General features: G+C 41.3%; 1 protein-coding gene across 1 annotated transcript; it reads left to right on the forward strand.

Annotated features, from left to right (window-relative positions):
- Positions 1–967: 967 nt before the first annotated feature.
- On the forward strand, positions 968–22,513 carry OPN3 (opsin 3; the record flags this gene model as incomplete). Its single annotated transcript, XM_080615524.1, has 4 exons — positions 968–1,319; positions 10,954–11,273; positions 12,400–12,651; positions 22,250–22,513. The coding sequence occupies 4 exons, from the start codon at positions 968–970 to the stop codon at positions 22,511–22,513; spliced, it is 1,188 nt and encodes a 395-aa protein (XP_080471650.1).
- Between the last annotated feature and the right edge of the window lie 4,225 nt (positions 22,514–26,738).

The raw sequence follows: 26,738 nt of genomic DNA on the forward strand, positions 1-26,738 counted from the left end.
TGGAATTAGATACTACGAAGGAGTTAGAAGCTTTTCCTTCTAATTCTAAGCTAAGAATAGATCTAAACTGAAAGTTCTATTTGGGCCCTTGTGAAGGCTGTAACACACCAGCACACATGTGGGTCTTCTAGGAAAGCAAACTGGAGGTCTTTTTGTGAAGAAAATTGGTGTTTGACTTGACAAGGTGTTTTAGGCCTTGCTGAGCAAAAATCACTGTGATATGCTCAGAGACCAGTTGGGTTTGGAGTCAGTACAGTCACCCTAGCACGTCTGGGGGTCAGTACGACACCCTCACTAAAACCTGCTAGGGCTGTACATAGGCACACCAGAGACAAACATAAAATTAGGTAACTTAGTAGCTCAAATTTTGGTACCTTACTTGCTCCATAGCTGACAAAAAGGTGTTCACTTATGCCATGTTTGCCTGGGTTATGATGCTGGTGTTTGCTTTAAGGGTACAACCACTGCCATCTCTGAGCACTGTGGGGAAGCACCTCAGAAGAAACTATTGCCATAATAAGAGTTTTCATCAGCAGGGTATCTGGAGAAACTTAACTATGGGTTCAGCAGCTTTTACCTCTTCCAGGCGTGGGGCACAAAGGAGATCTGCCCAAACATGTCTCCCTAGAAGGAACCGCTGCTGAAGGCAGCCGTTCCGAACCAAAACACACAGAGAACTTTTTAGGCAAGATGAGGATACAGCCACATCACAGCCATGACGAGGCTGCTCACCGCAGCAAGCAAGAGGGTGAGGCGAGCTACTTGTTGAGAAGGAGCCATTCAGCACCCGCGTGTGGCGGTAGTAAGGTTCCCCAAGGGCGGGCAAAGGGTGAAGCCACTCTAGGGCGCGTCCTTAGTGGGCGGGAAGGCGAAGGGGGCTCCTCCTCCTCCTGCCCTCACCAGCGGTCTGGTATGGGGCTAGGAGCGGGCGGGGAGGCTTACCTCTGCTGCGGCCGGGCTGCGAGTCATGCACTCGGGGAACAGCACGGGCACGACTAGCAGCCCGGAGCTCGCGGCGGCGGAGCAGGAGGTGGCGGGCGAGCAGCCTCTCTTCAGCGCCAGCACTTACGAGCTGCTGGCGCTGCTCGTCGCCACCATAGGCATGCTGGGCTTGTGCAACAACTTGCTGGTGCTGGTGCTCTACTACAAGTTCAAGCGGCTCCGCACACCCACCAACCTCTTCCTCGTCAACATCAGCCTCAGCGACCTGCTGGTGTCCGTCTTCGGCGTGAGCCTTACCTTCATGTCCTGCTTGAGGAGCCGCTGGGTGTGGGACGCGGCCGGCTGCGTCTGGGACGGCTTCAGCAACAGCCTCTTCGGTGGGTGCTGGGGTCACGGTCGCCTCCTGTCCCGGTGGGTCCCTCCTCTCGGCTGCCCGTACTCTCCCTGTCAGCTTTCCCGGGGCTCCTGCTCCCGTCCACCCTCCTGTCTGTTCCAAATCGTCACATACCCCCTCCCCAGCCGTCGTCTCTCCCCCGCCCTCAAGCGACCGCCGCGTCCCTCACAGCCTCGTTCCAGGAGTTTCCTTCCTTCATCCTTTCGTCCCGTTTCAGTCAGCGCGCTCTGCCCTCCGCTCCTCCCTGGGAGAGGCGCTCTCCCTCCCGGGAAGAAGGGAGAGTGAGGAGCCGCCGCTGTGGTGGCTGCCAGGGCGCAGGGTTCGGGTTCCCCTCCCGGCGGCTCCGCACGGCAGAGTTCTGGTAAAGTCGACAGCGCTGAGGAAAATGATCCGTAGCAGACACTAAATTCATTGGGAATGTGTTTCGGCCTCCCGCCCATGCCGGTGTGACGGGAAACTTAGGGGGAAAAAGCAGCATTGTTAAAAGGGGTCTCCGAGTTGACCGAGTGTTGCGCAGACAGCACGAGGTTGTATTATACGTGGGGAGACGCTGTGGTCAGGAGTAGCACGTCCGACGTCGATGTCAGGGCCAGCATTGTCCTGCCCCGGTGGCGCGGCTGCACCCTGCGGCAGTTCTGCCCATCCGCCTCCAACGCTGCCCAGCCTGCGGCAGTGCCGCCAATTTCTCTGACCATATGCGAAATTCAAGGACTGTCGTAGCAGTGTCAAAGGAATACGGCTTTGTTTTACTGATAAAGGATACTGCAAAAGAACAGGATTGTGTTTCTGATGGTGAAAGTGGCTAATCAGTAGCCAAATCTAAAGCTCATGTCGGGTACTTTTTTTCTGGGAGAGGTGGGTAAGTTAAAGGTGGATCACAGTGTGCCCGTGCAATGTGTATTCGCTGAAAATTGGCTCTAGTAAGGCAAATGAAAGTCTTTGGTAACCTTTGTAGCTTTCCTTCAATCTTTGTTTCACACGGCACTCTGGTCTACCTTTGGGTTGCTGGAACAAAGCAAATCAGTCATGATCACAGTTGACAGAATGGATGGGAACCTAGCTGACAGCTGATTCCCACTCATGATTGAGAGACATAACAAAGTATGTTTTTTCTCACAGTGTATTTGGTATATACGTTTATGTTCATCATGACTGTTTGTCAGAAAGAGGCAAGAGAACATAGGTGTGAAGCTGTTCTATGACCTTCATACTTGGCCACACTGGGGCTCCTGGCCAATGCTCTCGGTGTGGACAACAGTGAGATCATGAGAAACTGCATGGCCCCATGAGTAAACAATTAACAGATGTGGCATAAAGCCAGATTTTTCTAAGCATATAAAACCAGGACCTTCTTGTAGCCAAATCTGAAGCCTCACCTACAGGTGGACGCACTGTGCAGGAATTTTCCTATTTACCTGACACTCCTGGCATTGTCTGCAATGGGGCTTCCTGGCTGGAAGTGTGAGCCTGGATGATGATTCTGTGGTAATTGGTGATGTATTTCTACTTAATTTCTGCTCTCTCTATGCAGTAATGATTTGATGCATTGCTAATTTTCCCATATACTTTACTTTTTTTTAATATATATATGTGGGTGTGTATATAGATATGATTTGCTTTATAGTATTTATTCATGATATAGAGATATATACCTGATTTGTATTAGTGTGCTTGTTTGATTTAGTTTGCTTACTTAATAAACTGTGCATGTTGTATAGCTAATATATGTTCGTTTTGTTGGGTACCCTGCTTGTCAGCAGAACAGTTGCTCTTGCCTGATTGGACTGCTACTGCATAATGCAGCAAGAACCTTATGGCTTGTATGGCTTGGAAGCTGTGGTGAATGCAAGATGTAGTTACCCACTTGTGCAAGGTTTGGTATTGGATGATTTCTGTGGTACGCAGCTCTCAGACATTTGCTAGTATTACCAGGGAAAGCAGATGTTCAGGTTCTGAAACTTTTCAGTTCAGAAAGTGGCAACAGAGCTACAGACTGTGTCTAGGAATAACTGGCTGTGTTTTGTGTTCCTCGCAATAGTCTGCTTCTGCATTATGATAATTTTATCACTCTGCAAGCCCATGTAGTAGTACCTGCTTGTGTTGTGTTGCACAGCTCAGAATTTGCTGTTCATGCTACTGTTAGCTCTTTTTTTCTGGGACTTGAAAGTTTTTCATTGAGCCTTTAGTATATTCAGAGTTCTGATTGCTACAGTGCAAAATGGATCATTTTGACTATTGAACATACATCCTTGTACACAAGTAGAATCCCTGTTTTCTTATTTTACATTAAAATCTGAAGTCAAGATACAGTTCAGGTACATATGTCTTCACAACAGAGGCCACGAAAAGAGCTTCTCTTTGCTATTACAAAGCCATTCTTAGCATGCCATATACTAGTGTGCGGAAAGCAACATAGATAACTAACAGACAAGTCTTTGATGACGTGGTTGTCTGTCTTAGACAGTAATCCCCATTTAATTTAATTATACTGAGTTCCAGTATTTATTTTTTAATGGGTGGTGTATCCTGGTGGAATATAATAGCTACTTCAATTAAGTGATGTATTTAAACTCTGAGGGTTGCTTCTCCATGAGGTGTGCAGTCAACTCTATGCTGGTTTCACTGAGCCTGCCACCCTCTCCTTATGTAAAATCTTGTAACTTTTCCCCTGTCTGTAGCTGACCAAGCTGTGAATAGTAGCGATCCATGTAATCTCTTCATCTGATTTAGTAAGACTACTCGTACCTAAGAGGTTTGCTGTCTATCACTGAGAGCATAAGTTTTTGGGTATAATTGCTAGAGCAGACACTTGGCAGGTAAACATACCCAAATGTCTTTAAGATATAGATACCCGCTAACCTGAAGCAAGTATTTGTGCAATACAGGCTCAAGGCATAATAATCTTTGTGTGCATCTTCTGCCTTTTCACAAGCAGACTAACAAGATTTTTTAAAATGACAGTGATTGTTGCAGAACTTGATGTGCACAAGAGAAGTTTGTGTCCTGCACATCCCCAGGCGATGGATGTCTGCTTTAACGCCTTCTGTACACAGAAATAGGCCCTGATGGTTCAGAAGTAAGCTAGTCTGATCCTGTGGAATGTACATATGTACCTTTCAAACATATATGACTCAGCTACAAGAAATGGCAACCATCTGCCAGTAGTGTTCTTCTAACACTTTCTGATATGTTTAATTAAGCAAAGGAAGAAAAGAGTGGTAAAACTGATTAGTAATGGGAATGGTCTTGAGGAACAGGAACAGAAATCACATATCTGAGGCAGTCTCTGGACAGAAGATTGCATAGTAAAGGTGTACTTTGGGGTTGGCTTTCTATTATTAAACTTCCATTGTTTGTTATTGAAAGGCTAGTGCTACTGAAGTGTGATTAGAGACATTTGTATTTCCTAACTGTAAGCTGTTCTTGTAAGCACTGCCAGCTTTTAATGTCAAGTTAATTGAAAGTATTATGACCCTTCTGGACAAGTCACCATTGGCATATGGTGGCTGGATCTTGATGAGATACCAAGTAAATACTGAGATCCAGGTGTATACTCCCTTCCAGTAATGTGAACTGGATCATGAGGAATTTTGTAAGCAGTCTTACTTTCCCGAGAAGAGCTGCAGAGTCTACAGCTGAGGTTATGCTATTTACTTGTTTCAGGGCAAGCTGACTGCCTCCCTACTCCTTCCCTCTCTCACACACATATATCATGCTGAAGTAAGGATTAATTGCTAGAGACATTCCTGTGGACCTGGCTTTAAAACAAAGCAAAGCAAAAACATTTTTCTGTGTATAATTGTTAGCTATGTTATCTAAGACTTTTCACACTGAAGGAATGAGGCCCTGTGCCACCCTCTTGCATTACTAATGTATGTTATATGCACTGACTTAATCTCACTAAAAGCGTTTTATATGGTCACTCAGCAGACAATTTTAGGATCTTGTGTTATAGACAGCTGGAGACTCAGTGTTCATTCAGCTTTAGCAATTTTTTTCCAAGCGAGTTAATCACTTGCAGGATTGAACATGGAAGAGGTGTTAATTTCTTTGCAGTTTTATAGGAGAGGTGTATATAAAACATACAAGTCTATTATGCCTAGAAGTGATTTTCATCTACCTAGATTTGCCTGCAGATGCTCTAATTTGTTGAAAATTCAGAAGTGATACATAGCTGTTGCCTAAAACATATCATACACCTAATTGCTGAATTTAAAAAGACTGGTTATATATTTTGTAATACAAAGCTGAAGACTGAAGTAGCACCTTGTCTTGGACAAAAAGTTGTTTCAACTAAATTGCTGCTGTCTAGCTTTTCAAATGTGAATGAGGCAAGGAGGGATTTCAGAAGAGAAGCTTTCCTCTCTGATTAGTATGCAAAATAGTAATTCAGCATTTGGATGTAGGTCAAGGACTAATTGATATAAAAAATATGTTCTTTGACTGAAGTCGTGGTCTGCCTTGGAGTTGAATCTCTTTTGCTACATTATGCCATAGCATAATTTCTTCTTCTCTTCCTCAAGAGAAGGGACTGGGGAGAACTTATTGCAGCCTTTCAGTACTTAAAAGGGGCCTATAATAAAGACAGGAAGAGACTTTTTAGCAGGGCCTGTTGTGATAGGAAGAGGGGTGATGGTTTTAAACTGAGAGAGGGGAGATTCAGGCTGGATGCAAGGAAAACATTCTTTATGCTGAGGGTGGTAAAATACTGGAGCAGGTTGCCCAGACAGGTGGATGTGCCATCCCTGGAGACATTCAAGGCCAGGCTGAATGTGATTCTGGGCAACCTGATCTAGTTGGGGATGTCCCTGCTCATCTTGAGGGGATGTTGGACTAGATGACCTTTGAAGGGCCCTTCCAACCGAAACTATTCTATGATTCTGAAAACCCAGAGTACAGAAGAAATAATTATCACATATGAGCTGTCTACATGCATAAATCATATATGAGGTAGCTGGAAGCAGTGCAAGAACATGCATGATGTACATATGTACTGGGCTATAAAAGGCAAGGTTCTTCAGGTAAGAACTGCCACTAAATGTATGGCATTACTCAAAGCTCTGCGTTTCTGTGGGGACAGCAGAAGAAGCCTTGCATCTGTGTGCTCTTGGCAAATCTCTGCCAAGATTTGACGACTCAAGTAACACCACTGTATTCTGTGGTTACAATACGCATTGTTAGCTGCTATTTAGCAGCCAACCAAAACTGACCCAGAATCAATGTATTCAGGACGTGGGGGGAGAAGAGAGAGAGAACAGCAGATGGAGTTGTCTTTAACTTATATGACTGGCATGAGAAAGTAGTATCTAGGACAGATACCTCAACCAGCATATGCATTAGGTGCTTGAAGTTTCATTATCTCTGGATGAATGATCTGTATTCTCACTTCTTTAATGGTAGCTGTGACTTGAGATCTCTTATGGTCGAGATTTGCCTTTCAGTTTGATTTCTGAGCATGCAAAGAAGAAAACCAGTAGTTTTACTTTCTACTGCTATGTATTCCCATCCTTTCCCACCAAAAAGTACTGTCTAGGATATTGAATATATAACAAATACTGCTTGAAACCATTCCTTGACATCAGAGTTAATTTCCAGTTGAATTAAATTTAAACAAAAATGTATAAATTCTCCCTTTCCAACTTCTCATTTAATTGCAATTTCCTCATTTGAGAGGAAATTTTCCTTCCTTGCAATCAGTGCAGCAGAGGTACAGGTTATTGCTCAAACCAGATATAAGCAACTCATTAAATTTTATTTATTAGTTTTAGTTTGTATTTTATAGAAATACTGTTGAACTTAACAGTGCTGTTAGCATATGGAAAAAACTTGCAGACTGTCAAAATAGGTGTTGCACACTGACTGTGGCATGTTGAGTCTAAGCAAACTTTTTCAATGTCTTTGTTGCTGTGTTATTAGTTTGTGTCATTACATGTGGAAGTGGCAGGCATGTTCCAGCTGTCGCCACTTAAAGTCCCTTGGGCATCTTCTGCTTTTATGGTTTTGCAGCTTCATAATGGAATTTGTTGCCACAAAGTGTGCACACAGAATAGCTGAAATTCCCAGTAGTTGGGAAACTCAAATGACATATAAATTTCCAGTCATTGTTACAGAACATTCAAAGATATTAAAGTCAGTTCACACTCTAGTGGTCTATCAATGAAATTATTCTAGTTATGTGAGGTAATCTGTGCTGCTTTTTTCTCAGAGCTTTTGTTAGACATGTCAAATGTGCGTTGGTTGCGTGTTGATGCAGAATGGAAAAGATGTATAGTGGGGAGGAATTCAGATTTATTTTTTTTTTTTTTTATGTTCTAGTCTTGTTCTTCCCAATACTGAAGTTGTATTAAAAAACCAAGGATCTCCTCCATCCCTCAGTGAAAAACTGGACCTTATGATCCATTGACATTTAGTGGAACATAAACTCCTAAGAAATGTTGACAGTTCTGAAGATTCTACCTCTTGAGATTTTTTTTTTTTTTTTTTTGGTACTTTACATTTAGGAATAAAAGAAATAGTTGGAACATCTACAAGCTGGAAAACTGTTACCAAGAATTACAGTCATTATTTCTGTCAAAAGTAAGAGCTCCCCAGTTTGTGGTGTAACTGAAAGTTGTGCAGCTGCTTGTATTTTGAGGGCTTAAACAACTTGTAGTATTTGAAACCTTGAAATCCTAGGTTTAATTTTCAAATTACACAGACTTTACAGTAAAATCAAAGTTAAGTTTTATGACCCCAAGGGTCATCTGGTCCAACCTTTCTTGGCAAAAGCACGGTCTAGGCAGCATGACCCAGAACGCTGTCCTGCTGAACCTTAAGTGTCCAATGTTGGGGAGTCCACCACTTCCCTCGGGAGATTATTCCAATGGCTGATTGTTCTTATTGTGAAAAATTTTCTGGTAGTGTCCAGTTGGAATCTCCCCAGGAATAACTTGTACCCGTTACCCCTCATCTCTTTCATGTGACTCCTTGTAAAAAGGAAGTCTCCATCTTCTTGTAGCCACACTTTAAATACTGGAACATGGTGATAAAGGTCTCCCCTGAGCCTTCTTTCCTCAAGGCTGAACAAAAACAGTTCTCTCAGCCTTTTTCACACATTTTCCCAGTCCTTTTGACATCTTTTTGGCTCTTGCCTGGACCCTTTCCAGCCTGTCCACATTTCTTTTGCACAGCAGGGACCAAAACTGAACACAGTATTCCAGGTGTGGCCTGACAAGCACTGAGTAGAGTGGGCTGATGACATCTTTATCTCTGCTGGTAATGCCTTTGTTGATGCAACCCAGCATCCTGTTGTTGGCTTTCTTTGCCACAGCTGCACACTCTTATTAAGCCCATTGTCCACCAAGATCACCAGGTCTCTTTCCACAGAGCTGCTCCCCAGCTGGGCAGATCCCAGCCTGTGCTGCCCTCCTGGGTTATGTTTTCCCAGACCTTACAGTTGTCCTGTTGAACTTCCATTGGGTTTTGTTAGCCCACTCTTCCAACCTATACAGGTCTCGCAGGGTGGCCTTCCCCACTCAGTTTGGTATCATCAGTAAACTTCATCAGGGTACATCTGATCCCATCACCCAGGTCATTCATGAAGATATTAAACAGCATTGGGCCCAATATTGATCTCAGGGGGACCCCACTAGTGACAGGTCTCCAATTTGAAAAGGAGCCATCCACCACCACCTTCTGGGTGCAGTCAATTCCCCACCCGCCACACAGACCACTTGTCTAGACCGTAATACAGCAGCTTATGTAGGAGGAGGCAGGGGGAGACTGTATCGGAAGCCTTGGAGAAATTCAGGTAGACAATATCCAGAGCTCGCCCTACATCAACCAAGCAGGTTGTAGAAGTCAAGTTTATCAAGCGCAATTGCCCCTGGTGAATCCATGCTGGCTTCTCCTGGGTATGTGCTTCATTTGAGTTGTGAAAGACCCCAGGAGGATTCATTCCATAACCTTCCCAGGGACTGAAGTAAGACTGATGGGCCTGTAATTTCCTGTATCCTCCTTTAAGCCCTTCTTGTACATGGAGGTGACATTTGCCTTCTTCCAGTCTTCTGGTTGTCCCCCAGTCTCCATGACTTCTCAAAGATTATGGAGATAGACCTTGCAACAACATCAGCCACCTCTCTTAAACCCTCAGGTGGACAGTGTCAAGGCCCATCTATTTGTAGGTGTCAGGCTCCTGTAATAGTTCACATACCAACTCTTCCTTCACTGATGGTGGATCTGTGTTTGCATCAACCTCGATTTTTGTTTCCAAGGTGTGGGATTAATGTAAAGCCCAGGAAATACGTAATATTTCCATGTGTAATATGGAAACAGTTCTAAAACATTCCTATGCAGTAATGGGTGTTTATCTGAAGTCATAAGAGTTACTCTCTAGAATTTCTATGTTAAAAAGATGGACAGTCAAATTTGCAAATTTACAACCCTAAGTTTTCTGCATTCTATGGGAGTAAAGTAGTGTGAAAAAGAAGTGCATGAAATACTTTATTTTTTTTGGTAACATTAAAGGAGGGGAAAGAAAACAAAACAAAAACCAAACCCTGTGCAATCTTTGAAATGCCTCTGAGTTAAATAGCTTCAGAAATGCTGATGACACTACTCAGAAGTTGTTCTTCTGGCTATTTCTGTTCCACTCAGCGATGTCTGAATGCTGAGAGTTGCTGCCTGAAGTTCAACTTGCTCATTCAGTAAAAGCAGTTTATTGGTAGTGTCTGGATAAGGTAATGCTGAGACCAGAAAATAATCTCTGATTTCTGGCATAACACTTTAGTAAGTGTACAGTGGGGTTGAAAAAAAAGAGATTACACAGATAACTGAAAATAACACTGATATTTTTATGATATCAGCAAGATAGGAAAGGACACTCAAAATAACCCAGTGTCTTACAAATGGGACTCCTTCAGCAATATAACACTTTCCTGATTGTTCTTTGTAACGCAAAGACTCCCAGGAAATCTTGAAAGAAGCTGGAATTCTCCTGGTAATTTTGGTCACATTTAAGGTGTACATTTATGCTTTCAGTTGTTGAAGGCTTTCTTTGACTTGAGTCTCAAGGCTGAATCCCCCAGGTTTTTAACAGATTTTGTTATTGCTGATTATCTCATTTTTATATGGCAGCTAACCTTTAAAAAAAAAAAAACCAAAAAAACCCCAAATACCCCAACCTTAAAACAACTCCCCCCCACAAACTCACCTCAAAACAAATAAGCAAAACCCCCTCAAAACCAAGCAACCCAATGACAACAACAAACCCTTCAACAACTGCTAACAGAAAAAGCTCAGTGTGAGCATGGTCTCTCACTTCATGAACTAATATTTAGGAAGAAGTATTGGCTTGTTCTATTTTAATTTTTTTTCCTTGTTCTACTTCTTGGCTATTGTATGTCATGGGTCACATCAGCACCCTTCTCTGAGGAGTTTTGAAGTTAGTGGTACTGTTTGAGTTAGTAGTTAGTAAGTGATGGGGTGTCACCCAAAAAGCTTATTGGTGTTAGATTCACAATGTGAGCCAGGTAATTTTGAGTTAACCTGCTAGCAAAGGAAACGCTTATTAGGAGGATTTCAGTCCAATTTGCAATGTTTGTGAGTAATTCAATTGTTTTTCTTTATTTTTCTTACAGGAATTGTTTCAATTATGACTCTCACTGTTCTTGCCTATGAACGCTACATTCGAGTAGTTCATGCTAAAGTGATTGACTTCTCTTGGTCTTGGCGGGCTATCACGTACATCTGGCTCTACTCATTAGCCTGGACTGGAGCACCTCTTTTGGGCTGGAACAGATACACACTGGAAATTCATGGATTAGGTTGCTCAGTTGACTGGAAGTCAAAAGACCCCAATGATACCTCCTTTGTGATCCTTTTTTTCCTTGGCTGTCTAGTAGCACCTGTGGGGATCATGGCTTATTGCTATGGCAATATTGTCTATACAGTAAGAATGGTAAGTTAATTCAAATGAGAGTCCTCTTAATCTAGCGTTTTCAGTGAAAAATGCTTTATATTATCTTTGGATCAGAGTCTAAATTTGCACTCTTGCTTCCTGTTCCAACTTTTGAATGTTTAATGTTCATCCATGTCAGGTACCACTAGAAAGGATGTAGGGTTGGAGGAGAACCAACCTAGAGTCATCAAGATCTATTTGTTGTGTAGTTTAACAGGGAGGTGGTTTAAAGAATGCTCACACTCAGTAATCCACATCAGGATTTTTTTTTTGCCTTGAAAAAGGGCAAAAATAAAACTGCAGTTTTCCTGATCAAAGAGCTTTCTTCTCCTCACCGCTCCTGAGAAGATAACCCTGTAAAACTCTTCCAAGTGGAGATTAAGCCCTGTTAAAACAGTTTCCCATGTTAAGGCAACCCATTTTAATTCAGTCCAGATCCTTTGTGTCAGAATGTGTTAATGTTTTGTATTCTGTGAATAATTAGTCTGGATCCATTCAAGTTTGTGGTCAACAGTATTGGCACAACAGGTAATTGTTATGGAGAACACTCACATGTCCCATCTTTTTCCTCATTTTATGACTCATTCAGATAGCACTGGGAACTGGCTGCCTAGTGTTTTGCTGTAAATAGAGTTTTCCTAATTTCAGGGTAACAAACTAAGTGGCAGAGCAGTACAGAGAAATCTATTTATGAAATTATCTTCTCTTTAAAGATTGCTGATGACACAGATCTACAGGATTGTCTAACTAGTCAGACAAAGGATCACTCTAATGTAAACTGAACTTGCTTATGCCGGTGGATGAGGGCAAGTTAGTTTTCTAAAATATTTTAATGTGCAGCATGTTTTGTTACATCACTGGATTTATTGTTTTTATATTTGTATATATAGCAGATATATGCTATCTTGTTTTTCTTCTAATTGTATTTTTATACCTAATATACCCAGTAAAAGTCTGGTATGCATGACACAAAATTCCAGAAGAATTGTGGTTCACACAAAAAGGTGTGTAGTGCCTGTGCCTAAAACTGAATTAGCAAATTAGTTATAAGTAAATGTAGAACTATTAATTTTCAAGTAAAATATAGAGCTATCGTACTTTACCATTTTATCTTTTTCTTCTGCAGCTTCGCTGTGTGGAAGATTTCCAGACTGTTCAAGTGGTCAAACTTCTAAAATATGAAAAGAAAGTGGCTAAAATGTGTTTCTTAATGATCTCCACGTTCCTTATTTGTTGGATGCCCTATGCAGTGGTTTCCCTCCTGGTAACATATGGCTATAGCAACCTTGTAACTCCAACAGTAGCCATCATCCCATCTTTCTTTGCAAAGTCAAGCACTGCTTATAATCCAGTCATCTATATCTTCATGAGTAGAAAGGTAGGTACATTAAAGTAAATCAGATCTAAACTTTGCAACTGGTTAGTCAAATAAGAAAATATTTAATCTGTAAATCTTAGATTTTTTTTTTTTTTTTTATTTTTTAATTTGAACAGCTAGAATAAATGGTAAAGATCTGGTATAATTAAAATCCCTGATGGTGATTTAAGTACTACTTTATCAGAAACTGATTTTAAATGTCTGAATTCACACATGAGCACACACATGAAAGGGAAGGGTAGGGGTGTCAAAATTTAAGTGTCTGGTTTTGACAGTTTACCCATGAAATGGGTTACACCTAGAAAACCTCATCTGAATCACTCCCTCATCACAACAGAACTCCACCACAAAAAATTCATAGTATCCAGGCTTTTTTAGGAAATAAAAAGCCTGACTTTGACTTTTCTGTTATGGCAATACAAGGACTGAACAACTCTGCATACTATTTCAGATATTACACCAGTAACAATTTTCAGAGCTATATTGTATTCATTGCAGCACCTCTAAAGAAGGAGGCTAAACACACACACACACCATGCTTCCACAACTAGTTCTACTTTATTCACTCCAGCGTGGTAATATATATAGCGTACAGATACGGGCCTGAGCTACGAAGCTAAACAGAAACCACATCAATCACAGTGACTGTCTTCAGCCACTATAAATTCCATTCTATAAACAATCACTCCCCCAGGCTGTTTCCCAACCCAGCCTTGCACCCATGTGCACAAATACTCCCTGGCTTGCTCAAGACCCAGGTGCACTATCAGCAATTCTTCTTTAATTATCCACATAGGGGGAACAGGACAGCTTGCAGTTCCCACATCTCCCCCTTTTTTGTTTTGCACGATCAAGGCGGCAAGCACTTTGGCTTTCGTTCTTCGCAAGTTGGCAACGAGTCTCCAGATCAGATGGAGGAGAAGCAAAGTGGTGATGTCCAGGCTCCAAAGACAAGATCTCACCAATGCACTGGCCAGACTTACTGAGAGCCTTGGGAACCTGGAGATAGATGCTGTTACTTCCAAAGACACAGTCTTTGGCTTTCCTTATCTCCTTCGCTGCTTAAGAAGTCTTAAATCACACAAGAGAAGCTTCTTGATATTAGCATTTGAACATGGGAGGTTCAAATACAATAGTTACTTATTGTATTATTATTACTTATAATAGTTACTTATGCTAACTTTTGCTTTTTTACTGTGAGGGTGATGGAACCTGCTTTAGGTGACCATGTTTGAGCAGGGGATTTGGACTAAATAATCTGTTGTGCCAACTGCAGGCTGCTTGGTCTGCCATTGCCTCCTGGATGGCCATCTTACAACACAGGAGGCCATCCATCACATCAAGGTCTGGCACAGCCTGTGTCCCTAGCGCTCAATGCCTACTGGGTTGCAGCCAGCAGTGGAGCTAAAGGTTCTTCTTAGTGGCAAACACAGAGGCCAACCAAGTCTTGCTCTTGACTGTGGTAGGAGGCATTTGACCAGCCTCAGTCCTTGTACCTCGTTGCTTCACCTGCCTCATCCAGTAACAAGTCACTACCATGGGAAAGCACACACAGATTTGCATTAACAATATAACTGCTACAGGGTGCAGCAGCGCGTTGAAGATGCTGGTGCCAGTGGGGGACCAGCCACAGAAAATTTCCCACCAGTGGTGTTCTCCCACCTTCTTAATTTGTTCTGTTACCTGCTTTATAACACTACCGGCATGATGTACAATTATTAGGATCTTTCTAGCTTCTGCCTTAGCATATTCTAGCAGCTACTGTAAATTTGCATGCTCTAACATCTCTTTTACAAGTGACAAATCCATACTGATAGGGGTTGGGGTTATACTACAATACAAGGTGTAGTTTCTTATTAGCAACTGGCTAGTAAATGCTGGTTGTTTATGCGTAAAATCACAGCCTCTAATAATAGCTACATTGCAAGCACGCTTATTTGAGTTGTTAAACACAGTCTGTTACAGACTTCATTGATTTGCATGTATTCACAGCAGAATCAGCTGCGATGGTTGCTAAGTAAGCCAGAAAAGTATTAATTGGAGAGGACTCCACACCTACAGCGCTCATCATAGTACTTGCAGTTTGATGTAGACTTCTCAGTTGCCCCCAAGTGATGTTTTGCAAATCATTCTTTTTTCTCTTCCTCTGTCTCGCTCTGATTGGGGTCTTCAAGGTCACCTCCTGCATCTGAGGCACTGGGTTCTCAACTTGTCTGTCCAGCTCATGGTATGGCTTGACAAACTTTGCAGGCAACCACCATGGACCTGTAGGTAGGAGGACACAAACATACCCCCTCCCCCAGGTTATCAGTTCCACAGGCCCTTCCCATTTCTGTGGGCCCAAAGGATCACAATACCACACTTTAGCGCATTCAGAAGGCAGACTATCACAGCAAAATGTCATTGTACTGCAGTGACAGGAGTATTCATGGAAGATTGAGTGCAATTCAAAAAATTCAGTGCATAGGTGGCATTGTCTGATTGTTCTTGAGGGACCATATTCCCCCTTTTTTTGTTTTTGTAGCATGAATTTCAGAACAGTGTGAGTTCATTCCACAATCCCCTGGCCTCCTGTTAGGGGAGTGGGGAATACCAGTGACATGCATGACTCCCAGTTGCTGTAAAAATTGTGATAAAGCTAATGAATTATTTGCAGGGCCGTTATCCATTTTCAGCTGGGAAGGAACTCCTAAGGTAGCAAATGTGTACGTTAAATGTTGGATAACATCACGGGCCTTCTCTCTTTTATGGGCAGAAGCTGGAATCTTACGTGAAAATGTGTCAACAGACACATGAATGTATTTAAAGGCACCAAAGGAAGCAATGTGTATAACATCTGTTTGCCAAATCTCATTTGCCTTTAAGCCATGAGGATTTACACCCATGGCAAATGAGGATTGAGCTGCTGACTGACAGTCAGGGCAAGACATGGCAATTTGCTTTGCTTGAGAAGAAGACAGGTTAAATTATTTCTTTAAAGCAGAGGCATTTTAATGAAAAGAGGAATGTGAAGCAGCTGCAGAAGTAAACTGCAGAATGTTAACAGTCAAGGAGTTTGCTACATCATTACCCTAAGTTAAAGGGCCAGGCAGGTTGGAATGCGATCTAATATGACCAATGAAAACAGAATAATTCCTAGTTTCCAAACAATGTTTTAGCTTCAGGAAAATGTTAGAAAGTGCACAGTTATTGATTTCTTTTAACATGCTAAAAGGAAGGCATGGTAACAATCGAACAAGATATTCTGAGTCACAAACAATATTTAAGGATCCTGCAGAGAACAGCTGTAGCCCATGTAAGACTGCCTCAATTTCAACAAGCAACATAGAGTCATCCACATGTATAAGAGAGGACTGCCAGGAATCATTTTGAAGCCAAACAACAGCAGCTTTGCCAGTTTTTCCAGAGCCGTCAACAAAAATGGTTTTAGCATCTTGAATGCGTTGTGTTTGAATTACAAATCACTCCTGTAGATCAAAATCTGAAAAAGCTTTTAGCAATTTATGTTTGAGAGTACCATAAAAAATTTTTCCTGTAAAGTCTGCTAACACTGTTTGGAAAGAAACAGAGCAAAAAGAACCTGTAAGTCTGTTACAGTTAATGGTAAATACAATTCTGCAGGGTCGTTGCCTGTTAAATGTTGAACCTTGTATGGCCTTTGTCGATTAAGTCAACAATCATATCTAATGGTTCTGTCACAGTCTTTCTCTGGGTATGTGGAAAAAAACCCATTTAAAAAAGTAAACAGAATTACTGTCGATTTGACATATAACTCCTAATGGCTTTCATTGCATATTAACAACAAGTAGAGAAATTGGCAAGTGTAAATGCATTCTATCTGCCTGTAGCAACTCAATTTTTTGAGTCACTATATTCAAAGTGTCAATAGCTTTAGGCGTAAGCTGACGAGGAGTATTCAAGTCTGAGTCCCCTCGTAATAAATCAGAGTAGTTCAAGGTTGGCATTAGTAATACTCAACGTAGGACCCACCCAATTAATAGTACCTAAGAGCTTCTGTAAATTATTCAAATTTGTGATTTTGTTTGCCAGTTTTAGCTTCTGAGGCTTTACTGTTTCTTCTGTTAGCACCCACCCCAAATATTTCCAGGGTGGCTTTTTTTGTATTTTTTTCCTGGGCAATTTGTAGTCCAAAACAACATAAATTTTCTGCTAAATGATTAATGGTAGTTTCTAAATATTGTTCCCTTTCTGCACAGACCAAAATGTCATTCATATAATGATAAATTATTGATTCAGGAAATGGGCTCCTAGTTGGTGATATAGCTGTAGAAACTACTAGATGACAGATTGTTGGACTGTTCATCATTCCTTGTGGCAGAACAGTCCATTGATATCTTTGCATGGGAGCAGCACAGTTGACTGAAGGCACAGAAAAAGCAAAATGATCGCAATCTGCAGGATGCAAAGGAATTGCAAAAAAACAATCCTTCAAATCAATAATGCAAAGAAACCACTCAGGTGGAATCATAGTAGGATTAGGCAAACCTGGTTGTAAAGCCCCCATGGGTTGCATTACATTATTAATTGCAAGCAGATCTTGCAAGAGTTGCCATTTCCCAGATTTCTTTAGAATTGCAAAAATGGGTGTGTTCCAGGGGCTAGTAGATGGAACAATATGTCCTGCTTTCAGTTGCTCTTCAACCAATAAATGTGCTTGCTCCAATTTTTCCCCTTTTGAAGGTCACTGATCAACCCACACTGTTTTTTCTGTTCACCATGAGAGTTTCAGCAGGGGCTTCAGCTCAGTGAGGATAAATTTGCCCCATCTCTGGTAAGCAACAAATTCCACTGTGTTTGCAAATCTTGCCCCCACAGATTCATAGAAACTGGCAGTATATATGGTTGAAAATCAGCTACAACACAATCAGGTGCAATAGCTTTGAGGACTCGACTACTTTTAAAAGGAGATTGCATACCTCCTATTCTGGCTACTGTTGCTAAAGTTTTTTCAAAGGGCCCGTCAGTCAGCCATTGAGATTGTGAAATAATCAAAACATCTGCCCCAGCATCTAGTAATCCACTAAAGACTCTATTCTCCATTTGCAAATTCAATAAAGGTTGTTTCTGAGTAACCTCCTGGGTCCAATAAACCTCAGGTTTTCCAGAGCTTCCAAATCCAGAGGTATTCCTTGTGTTAATTTCTACTTTTGGCACCCAGTATGGAATCAAAACAAGTTGTGCTAGTTTTTGACCTTTTGGAATTTTACAACTGCCATTTAAGGAAGATGCTAAAATTTTTATTTCTCCAGTATAATCTGAATCTGTTACTCCTGGATGAACTTCTGCTCCTTGGAGAGTTGTACTTGAGCGTCGTAACAAAAGACCCATAAATCCGTTTGGTGAAGGTCCCCAAACCTTGGTAGATATAGCTTTAACAGTGGCACAATCTAATTTGGTGTCAGCGCTTGTTGCCAAATCCAAGCAGGCACTGCCTGTTGTGGTAGCTGCAAGACAGGCGATGGAGCATTTGCTGCAAAACCCCTGTTGTTTTGAGGGGCATTGGGTTTCGCCGCACCCCTCATGGAGTTTCCCAACAAAGGATTTCCATCCTTATCAAATTTAGATTTACATTGATTGCTCCAGTGATATCCTTTCTTGCATCAGGGACAGAGTTGAGATAGCATTTTCTTTCTGCTTTTGTTTCTTTTGGGGGCACATTTTACAAATATGTCCTTCCTGTCCACAGTTAAAACATTTTTGCTGACGCATATTGAGTTTTGATAATGCAGCAGCCAATGTGGAAGCCCCATGAACCTCCATACCTATATCCTGACATGCTTTAATAAACTCAGCAATGTCTGTAAATTTTTCCCTGACTGGGGGTAAAGCAGCTTTGCAATCTCCATTTGCATTTTCATATGCTAGCTGAAATAAAAGCACACCAGCAGCCTCAGGATTATCAATTTGCCTTTGTATAGCATTGCTTAATCGGTCTATAAAAGACAAGTAGGGTTCCTGAGACCCTTGGTGAACAGTTGCGAAAGAAGTAGTTTTCTTTCCTGATTCAGGTACTCGCCTCCAGGCTTGTACAGCCATACGGGTGGCTTGCTGGATTTGATCTTGAGGGTGCAACCATTGCTCAGAGCCTGTTAACATGTCAGTATTTATTGGTGTTCCTCTTTGAGCATTATCTAATATCTGTAAAGCTGCTAAGTCACTATATTCCAATCTCCAGATGAAGTATTGATCAGGTGTCAAAATAGTTTGCATTAAAGTGTGCCAAGCCCATGACACCATAGATCCTGAGCTAGCCATCATTTCTAGCAGACCTAATGTATAAGGACTTTGAATTCCATTTTCCATCACTGATTTTTTCAATGCCTTAAATACTGTGTATGAAATACTTTCATGTACCGGTTGTTGTCCCTGCCCATCTGTTCTATAAAATACAGGTAAAGCGAAAGCCATGTCTCCAATAAAATCACCATCCTCTATCCGTTTCCCCATACATTTTTGTATAAGTGTTTTGGTAGCCTTCTGGTTAACTAACAGCTGGCAAAATGATTACCAAGATCAGTGAAGGGAGGTGCAGTAGGTTGAGGAACATGAGGAATATTCGATGTGAATGCCTTTAATGGCATCAGAGGCGGGTATAAATTTGGCTCCTTTTCTGAATCTATGGGGCAAGGAGCAAAAGGATTATCAGGCTTTTCAGAAATGATATTTTCATCCTTTTGTCCTTGCTCTTTCAAATTCTCAGTATTTTGATCATTTGTTTTATCATGTTTCTGAATTATATCCTCAGCAGGTTATAAATTAGGTAACACAGAATATACAAAACCCCATATCACTACTAAATCAGCAGGAACCTCCATACCAAGGTGATTTCGAGTTTGTAAATGTTCTCCCACTCTCTCCCATATCTGAGTATGAAATGACCCTGTTGCTAGAAACTAGTTGCAATTTGTTTTGACCCGTAACAAAAGATTCGTTGCTTCTCTCTCAGACAAACGATATCCAGAGGATTTAAAAATTTGCCATAAAACTTTCAAACATAATTTCTGTTCGGCTGATTCTACTTGTCCCATTTTTCTAATGCAATCCCATAATTCCCTGTACAACGGGTGTTACTGACCTGTAACAGGCAAATGGCAGTACCAGAAATTTCCTGTTGAATTGCATGGACACTGCAGGGTCAAGCAGTTTAGTGCCTCACACAGGGCACCATTTGTGGTGTTTGTAAAGAAAGAGGCTAAACACACGCACACACACACTCCCCATGCTTCTACAACTAGTTCTACTTTATTCACTTCAGCACGGTAATATGTAGCATACAGATATGGGGCTGAGCTATGAAGCTAAACAGAAACCACATCAATCACAGTAACTGTCTTCAGCCACTATAAATTCCATTCTATAAACAATCACTCCCCAGGCTGTTTCCCAGCCCAGCCTTGCACCTATGTGCACAAATACTCCCTGGCTTGTTCAAGACCCAGGTGCATATCAGCAATTCTTTTTCTTCGTCTTTAATTATCCACATAGCGGGAACAGGATGGCTTTCAGTTCCTGCATTCATAGCCAGAGTCTCATGTGGATGACAGTGAAAACATTAACATACTGTTAAGAAGACATACTTTTCCATGAGAAACAAGTTTATATTTTTATCTGCTTTTATGTTCTTCATTATGAAAAGTAGACTGCTGATATAATGGTGGTAATAACTCATTTCAGTGCTTTACAGAGCAGAGAGACAATGGAAGTATTTGGAGTTATATAAAACCATGAATGATTGCTAGAAGAGTTTCCTTGGGATTTCATTATCTTTTGGCTCATTATAGAGATGGAACTGTCTTGAGATTTCCTACCTGGTTTGCAATTGCCATGCAGCAGCCTGGGCCAGCCAGCAGCCAGTGGGGACAAGGCAGCCAAGTCAGTGGCTCTCATCCGCCAAGTGGGCAGCCAGGCAAAGGCTGTAGTGTAGCTCAGGCCGGGACCGAGGGCAAAGGTGAGCTTAAATGCCGTTCCTGAGTGAAGGCAGGAAGCCCCCCACATGTTGTCTTGCAGCTTCCCCCCCAGCCCCTCCAGCTCATTTCACAACAAGCTGATGCACGGTTACACAGCTGCACGGTATCAGAGCTGACCCGGATATTGGGAGATAATAATAATCATGTTCAAAAAGAGTATTTTTCAACAGAGGGATATTTTTTTATACCGTGACACTGACTCTCTACCTAGATATCAGGCTGAGTAATTTATATGAAAAAGATTGTGTAGGTTCTGATATCCAGAAGCAAACCAAACTGGGACCAGTGAAGTCATAGCCAGGATAAGAACGAATCGGCTGCACACACTTATTGGAGATACAATGTGAAGTACTTCTCACTTCTAATTCCAGATTAAGACCAAAATGATATTTTCACTCATCTTCTGGGATGTTTTGCTTTTAAAAGGAATTCTAAAACCAGTTCTTCTCTAGAATATCCTTTCTCTATTTGACCTGTTCTAACATGCTTGTGCTTTCTCACTTCTGTGCTACTCTGAGGTATGACATCATCTCCAAAACCTTCAAGGCTTCCACATGACCATTCTCTTGCACCAGATTATCCTTCTCTATCACCTTGTAACTTTCTAGGTCCCCTTCCCAAAAGGACCTATTGCCTCACCTGTGTCAGAGTAGCATTAATTTCCTATAAGAAAACCTTGTTCCAAACTGGCATGTTGGAGAGTTTCTTGCATAATAGCTGGAAAAACAAATACCCATGCAGGATAATACAGAATGATTTTTAACACAGCTAAATAAACTGTTAAGAAAAATGTCCTCCTCCCTTTTCAGAGGAAAGGTGGATTGTTTCTTTCCCTGCCCTCTCTGTTGTTGTGTGGTTTTTTCCTTGCAAAACCAGAGAATTTCCCCAAAGGATTGTATTTGAGCTTTAGATGTGTGCAGATGTGGAACTACTGAGTGAGTGTACCTTTTAACCGCCCTACTTGAATTCTTTGCTTTGTGAAAGGTGACCATAATTGGAGCATTTAAAACAGTGCTACTACTGGAATTATCATTCTATCTCCTGATATGAGCTTTCAATAAATACTTTGCATTAATTTAGACACAAGGTCAAACAAACTTCCTGTATCATAAGTGGCTTCTAGTTAGCTGAAAGACTTCTATTCTCTCCATATTCAATGGGAACACTTTAGTTCTGTGTTACCAGCCATGGCAATTTCATTTTATGTCTGTGTCCTTCAATGCTTTTCTTAAAATTCCAGACCCTGGAATTAAAAGAAGACACTTCGAGTCCCCTTCCTCCCCTTGTTTCTTCCTTCTGCATCCTTCTGTGAAGTGTTTATGAGAATATTCTTCCCCTGCTAGATCAAATGTGTGATCTTTGAATACAGGAATGATACCTATAGCACACTGTGGAGCCTAGATCCTGTGTTCTTTGCAGATCGTGGTGCTGGTGAAATATTCAATTGCATTTCAGTGCTCCCTACTGGCTAGGTGATCCTAAAGGTACCCACTGAAAAGCCACCATGTTTGTTACAGAAATCTGTTATTTTGAGTCATTTACTGTAGATCATATGTCATAGTGAATGCTTAGGAAGTGAACACTTAGGAAGTATTTATTCTCTCTTGCAGTTTCGACGGTGCCTCTTGCAACTCCTGTGCTTCCGCCTGATGAGATTCCAGAGGACCACGAAAGAGACACCAGTGACAGGGAATGATAAACCGATACGGCCGATAGTTATGTCTCAGAAAGCAGGAGACAGGCCAAAGAAGAAAGTGACTTTCAGCTCTTCCTCTATAGTTTTTATAATCACCAGTGATGAAACTCGGCAAATAGATGACAACAACAAACACGATGAGACAAAAGTAAATGTCATTCAAGTGAAGCCACTATAGGGATGAGTTAAAGAGATGTGAGAATGAGATGGACTTCAGCCAGTAGACTGTTTAGGTTGGAAACCAGTTTTAGTGGCAATGCCTGTGGACTGCCAAGGGAAACCACATTCTTAAGCTGTGAAATGCTGAAGGGATTCTGCATCTAAGGCTCTGCAGGCAGTTCAGTTTTGATCACAGTACTGAAATCTCTTCATCTGTGCCAAAATTGCTGATGGATGTCTTTACTATTCATTTTCTTAAAGCATATTGTAGGACTTCTATTCAGGACATCTTGGTCAGGCTGGAGGAATGCACTGACAGAAATGTTACAAAGTTCAGCAAGGGTAAGTGCAAAGTCCTGCACTTGGGAAGGAAGAGCTATTCTGTAGTACAGCAGGCGAGGCCTTGGCTGCCTGGGATGCAGCTCTGTGGAAAAGGATGTGGAGTCCTGTTACACGAGGACATGAGCCTGCAGTGTGCCCTGGTAGCAAGGAAGGGTAGCAGCACCTCAGGCTGTACTGACAGTATTGGAGCCAGTAGTCTGAAGTAATTATGTCCTTGATTCAGTCTTCAGTAGACTGTATCTACATTACTGCAGTGACTTCTGGGACCCCAAAGCAAGACAGATATCTTTAAACTGGGGTGAGTTCAGTGGAGTCCCCCAGGATTGTCAGGGGTTGTAGTACTTGCCTTGTGAGGAGAGGCTGGGGGTACTGCACTTGACCAGCGTGGAGATGGAACATTTTCACAGGAACCTAATATCAGCCTTCCAATAGAGATGGGAAGGTTTTCAACAAGGTGGAGCAAGGCTCCTCAGGGCAATTCGTAGTGGAAGTATCACAGACAACGAGCATGAACTGAACTAAGAGATTTGGATGGGTAATAAGGAAAAGGTTTTTCACCCAAGGATAGCCAAACAATGGAACAAGTCAGACTAAAGGCTTCCCAAGGTTCCTTTAGTATGGAGTTATGAGGGAAGAAGGAGGAAGAACATTTGAGGTTGGCTACAGTTCAGTTGGTCTGAATTGGTGCTTTGCAGTGTAGGGGCTGAGAAAAGTGATGTCATCAGTGACTGGGGCTACAGTTAAACCAAAAGCCCCCAGAAAGCTGTCCTCTGCACTCAGCAAGCCATTCTCTTGGTGCTATCCAGTAGGACCCATGAGATACATAGTGAAGAAAATCATGCCAATCAAAGCACCAATGAAAAAAGGTCAGTGAAAAGGGAGACTTGGTTTGGGTTTTGTTTTTTTCAGTTATTATTACGTGCTTTATGCATCTTTATCTTGTATCCATTTATTTTGTACATGAACAGAATAGGACCAGGAACATCATCTTGTATTAATCTTGAACCTGCTCTGGCATTCTGGTGAAAGTAACTGTTAGGCAAAAGTTACCTTGCTCTTCTCTAATTGTAATTGTAATTGTAATGTGAGTGATGAGCAATCTAGTTGTAGTGTGAGTAATGATTTTCTTTGAGCTCAGTGAACAGAACAGATAGAGAATTTTATCCCTTTTTTGCACCTTTTAAAATTATTGTTGGTACAAAATGGTGACAGGATTCTGCCCTAGACATGGCTTCCTGTCAGCATGGGGTGAGTTAGAGAACTAATTTTTAATTATGGCAGTTGGTTCTCTACCACATCCATTGCACCAGTGTAATTTCTCTGCCTCAGTCTGATAACAGGCAGTGTGGATCTGCAACATGCAGCTTTTCCATCTCTGTGAAAGCTATAAGAAAAGTAAGAACTTTCTTCTTTCCTCTGGGGACAAATCTTCTGAGAGGTTTAGAGGGAGCATGCACAATTACTGTTGGCACTGCAGCTGTTAGTGCTGCAGTCAAGAATGAAGCTTTAAAAATAAATAGAAAAAATCAGGGTCTAAACATAGAAGCTTTCAAGTAGTGTTCCTGGGAGTAGGCAGTGACTTCAGCTCAGAAAAGTGACATGGTGCTTGTACCTGTGCTTTTGAAGAGGTAAATTCATTATACGTGCACCCCTCCAGAGCTTTAGCACTGGTAAACAGGCTCTGTGTCATGTTTAAAAGTGCATCTGGAGTCCACTTTGTTTTCTGGATTAAATCATATAATGTGAGAGAAAACAGATGGTGATATACTTGTCTTTGTTTCTTTCATATTTGTTATTTTTAATTTATTTATTTTTTAGAATACATAATTTTAAATGCACAGATAAGTTGTCTTACTATGTCAAAGATCTGCCCTTACTGAAGCATGTTCATTGCAATGTCAAGAACTATGTTTTCAGCCAGTGATCACTACATCTATGCACATTTATGTTTACAAATGGAGAAAGATGTACATTAGCATTCCATGTAATTATTCCATGCTTTTAACAAAATGTTTGGTATTTTAGTGATTTCTGTATATTGAGTCTTCAGTGAGTGATTAAATGTACCTTATTTATATCAATGTGTTCTTGGTGAAATATTTTTTCTCCCACCAAGAGGGAGATGGTTTGGTATCATTACTTGTTAGATACTTGCTTGAAGGGTGGCATTATCCCCTGAGAAAACAACAGCATTTCAGGATTCCATCTGACCTTTGTAAAGAACAAGGAACTAGTATAGTGTCTGTAAACAAAAAATACCCAAGATTTATGAAGGTAAAATTTGAGTAATTAACAACAGTATATGATTTTTAATAATTGATGTGCAACAATTATAAAAATACATAGCACACTAACAATTATGTAATATATGAAAACTAAACACTAAATATTGTTGTAAAACTATCATCTTGGCTACTTTGTGTAACTTGGTGGCCTAAAATGATAAATCTTGTGAAACATTTACAGTAACTTGTTATAGCCTGTACAGCTTCACTAGCTTTGTAAATGTAGCCATGGGAAGTTAGCATGCTGCAGTCCTATTTGCTCGTCTTTTAAGGTTAACTATTTTCTGTGGGTGGCTGCAGCACTAATGCAAAATTCACACCCTGCTACAGAACTTAAGCGCTGTAGCAGTCAAGCTTTTAATTTCACCAGGTTATTTACAGATTTTTTAAAATCTCTCTTAAAAAAATCAAGTCTGTCTTTGTTCTGTTCTGGGAATGTCACAACTGAATAGTTTAGCAAGGACTCATGTGGGACCTTTCTCTCCCATTACAGGGAATGGAAGAGGAAGATGGTTAGCATTAACATTTGAACTATTAGCTGTTCCTAAAGTAACAGAAATGCAGACTTAAGAAAGAGAAGCAGAAAGTGCAAAGGGCAAAAGGATACATTATTTATGAAGATTTTAAATAAGCTAGTTGGTAAGAACTTTCATGATCCTGTCATCAAAGGGAAGTGGCAGGTGTGGTGAGTACCATGATAGCCTCAGAGCCAATTAATTTCTCTTAATGATGTTTCATTGATTTTGTGCATTACTGGAAGAATACATATGATTTAGCTAGGATGTTATTTGTAACCTTCAGGAACCTTGGTTAACTTGCTGCCCAGCAGCTGCTGTTCCAGGACTCTCTTGTGAGGCATTTCCACATCCCTTTCATGCTGGGGAAGGATCCCTTCTCACCCTGTGTTATGAGGCAGTCATGAATCCTGAAGCTGTGTCCACTGACCTGCCAGTGCAGTTTGCTGGTGCCCTGGGTCCTGTGAAGGCAAGGAACTCTGGGATGTGAGTTTAGATCTGCACCACAGCCTTGTGACCTTCCCCCTTTTTCAGCATCCAGAAGCATCTAGTTTTATGCTCCATGTATCTGACTTTATACAAGAGTCAAGTCTTAAACTACTTGCACATTATCTTTTATCACAATGATTACATCAGTCAGCAGACCAGTATTCACATGCATTATTCTTTGTCCTCCTGTCCTTTACATAATAGTGGTATCCTGCTGCTATTTCCTGCTAGAATACTGCAACAGCTAAGTGAAATGGATATTTGAGCACTATATTGTGCTAAGCCATCCAGAAAGAACAGCCTTTAGGACTACATTTATCCTTGGCTTATATAAACAACCTTCAGCTCCAGAATGGAATTTCACTGAATAATATTCAGAGGTAAGAGATGAGAAAAATCTGACTATGATGGTAGAAGATTTCACAACCTCATATTTGACCCACATATAAACATCACAGGTTTAAAATATCTCTTGTCAGGTATTTCTTTTAACAGTCTGTTTCACCACAATTAAGGAGCCTTATTTTTTGTCTTATCACAAAGGAAAAGAGGAGGAGGTAGGTGAGGCTGGAACAGTCCCAGAGAGTGGGGATGCCAGTTTGTGCTGCTTTTA

This window comes from Psittacula echo (genome assembly GCF_963264785.1).
Source record: "Psittacula echo genome assembly, chromosome: 4".
Taxonomy (NCBI): domain Eukaryota; kingdom Metazoa; phylum Chordata; class Aves; order Psittaciformes; family Psittacidae; genus Psittacula; species Psittacula echo.